This window comes from Lagopus leucura, unplaced genomic scaffold (assembly GCF_019238085.1).
Source record: "Lagopus leucura isolate 7727_CA_CO unplaced genomic scaffold, USGS_WTPT01 Super-Scaffold_100002, whole genome shotgun sequence".
In the NCBI taxonomy this organism is placed as follows: Eukaryota; Metazoa; Chordata; class Aves; order Galliformes; family Phasianidae; genus Lagopus; species Lagopus leucura.
The window spans coordinates 83639874-83642110 of NW_024962263.1; the positions used below are offsets into that span (position 1 = coordinate 83639874).

The following is a 2237-nucleotide window of genomic DNA, read 5'->3' on the forward strand; positions in this document are numbered from 1 at the left end:
TGAGGTCTTACCAGGGCAGAGTAGAGGGGGAGGATCACCTCCCTCGACCTGCTGGCCACGCTCTTTTTAATGCACCCCAGTAAGCCATTGGCCTTTTTGGCCACAAGGGCACACTGCTGGCTCATGGCCAACCTGTCATCCACCAGGACACCCAGGTCCCTTTCCGCAGAGCTCCCCTCCAGCAGGTCATCCCCCAACCTGTACTGGTGCATGCAATTATTCCTCCCCAGATGCAAGACTCTACACTTGCTTTTGTTAAACCTCATCCGGTTTTTTTCTGCCCAGCTCTCCAGCCTATCCAGGTCTTGCTGAATGGCAGCACAGCCTTCAGGCGTGTCAGCCAATACTCCCAAATTCTCCCAGTAGAGAAGAATGTTGATGGTACAGCAGTACAAGATTAACTTTGCACCAATATTCCATTACATTTTGTTGCTGTGTGGCAGATTGTAGCAGGGGGGGCAATCTGACAAAATTGCATCTGACATGGAAGCGTGTGTGAAACAAAGGTGTGTCATTTAATTTCTTCATGTGGGAAAAGTGGCACACATTGACTTTCATTGACACTTGCTGAATGTTTATGGAGACTAAGCAGTGGATGTGAGCACAGTGAGGCACTGAGTGGTGCATTTCAGTAATGCAACAGTGACATGAAGGACAAGATACATTCTAGATGGCCATGCACAGCTGTCACCCCTGCTGGCATGCAGACTTTTGTTCATTTCTAGTTAAAATATATAGCTAATGGTGGTGACTATTTTGAAAAATAGTGCTTTGTAACTGAGAATTTGCTCTATGAAATAGTGTTATTGTGCTTTTTGGGTGACAATGGCCCTGCCTGGAACACTCCAATGGCAAGGGGGAACAGAAGTTAGGGCAGTTTCATTTTTCATTGGGCATTAGAACATTCACCCATCCATCACTACCCATCCTGCCACACCAAGCAGGAGGGTTTGCCTACTTTTAAATTTATCTTGATACCTCTTTTACTCCAGATCCTGACTTTTTGGGGTTTAAGGTATGTAAATGTCTTTAATGTGACTTTGTTCCTTACATTGTTCAACTTCAGATGAAGCAAATAAGACTTTAAATTCTTTCAAATGCAGATTCAGAAGGCTGAGGGAAAATACCCTGCCTAGGTATGAATAAAAAATTTCAGAGATGAAAATCCTTCTTGCCAGACCAGGCTGTGCATTAAAAGTAATCAGAGTGAAAAAGTTATCAGAGACTTTAGCTCTGCTTGTAATGGAGTTTGCATTCCAGTCTACCTGGGCAGTATTCCTTATGCCCACTGTTGGCATAGGTTAGAAATAGGATGCCCAGGAGATGACACGTGCTCCAGTACACTCCACAGAAATCACAGGGGGGATACAAAGCATGGCAGTTGTCCTTCCTTTCTGATTCGGGTTTCTCTGTGAAGAGGGGTGCCCCACGGGGTGCATTCACAGGTCTGACCCCTTCTGCACGACAAGGGGAGCCACCTTTAATTAGACTGTATACATCACACATCTGGGGATATTTGCGTGCATAAAAGCCTCATCATTCATAACCAGTGAAGTCAGACTAAATGTTTCTTGCCTAGCTGAATGCCATGAGCAGTGTTATGGACAGGCACTGAGCCTCTCAGAGCAGAGTTAAGTCACAGCGTTGGACCAATGTGCTGCAGCTTTCCCTTTAAGAGCCTTTGGCTAACAGCGATGCACTGAAATGCAGGAGGTGGGACAACACCACACACAAAAATGAAGAAGTGAAGGCAGGAAAAGTTTCTCCAGAGGAAAAATGCAGGGCTTGTCCTTCACCCTGACGTCAGATCTGTCTTTAATAAAATCCCCAAAGAGCCAAGAGAAAAAGGCAGAGTTCCTAGGCTAGGTTACCAGTTAAGGATTGCTGTGTGTTCCCGAAAGTGGTGTTTTTGTTCAAAACGGCTCTAAATCTGGGTTCAATCAATGTATTTAATCCCGGCTTCCAGGGATGAGGTGGCTTTTGCCCTGGATTCTAGCAACAAGCAGCATTTTGCAGGTGAGTTTGGAAACTGCAGGAGTATCCTCTGCAAACACTCTTGTGCTCAGTGCATGGTAGGGTGGTGGGAACGAGTGCAGTGTGTGTGGGGAAGTGGGAACTGGTGAGTGGTGGGGAGGTGAGAGCGGAAGTGAGAAGGGAAAGGTGAGCTGTGGGGAAAAGGAAAGGTGAAGGGGAAAGGAAAGGAAAGGAAAGGAAAGGAAAGGAAAGGAAAGGAAAGG

The 2237-nt window shown here is 46.1% G+C and overlaps 1 protein-coding gene across 2 annotated transcripts in view; it reads left to right on the forward strand.

Moving 5' to 3' along the window:
* Window positions 1-1722: 1722 nt before the first annotated feature.
* CCN4 (cellular communication network factor 4) overlaps window positions 1723-2237 on the forward strand; it is a 37774-nt gene continuing 37259 nt past the window's right edge. The window contains exon 1 of one of the 2 annotated variants that reach the window (XM_042869339.1): window positions 1723-2016. In XM_042869339.1, the coding sequence (XP_042725273.1) occupies window positions 1969-2016 (48 nt within the window). In that variant the 5' untranslated portion in view covers window positions 1723-1968. The remainder of the gene's footprint in view (window positions 2017-2237) is intronic. The other variant, XM_042869340.1, reaches the window with a different exon arrangement.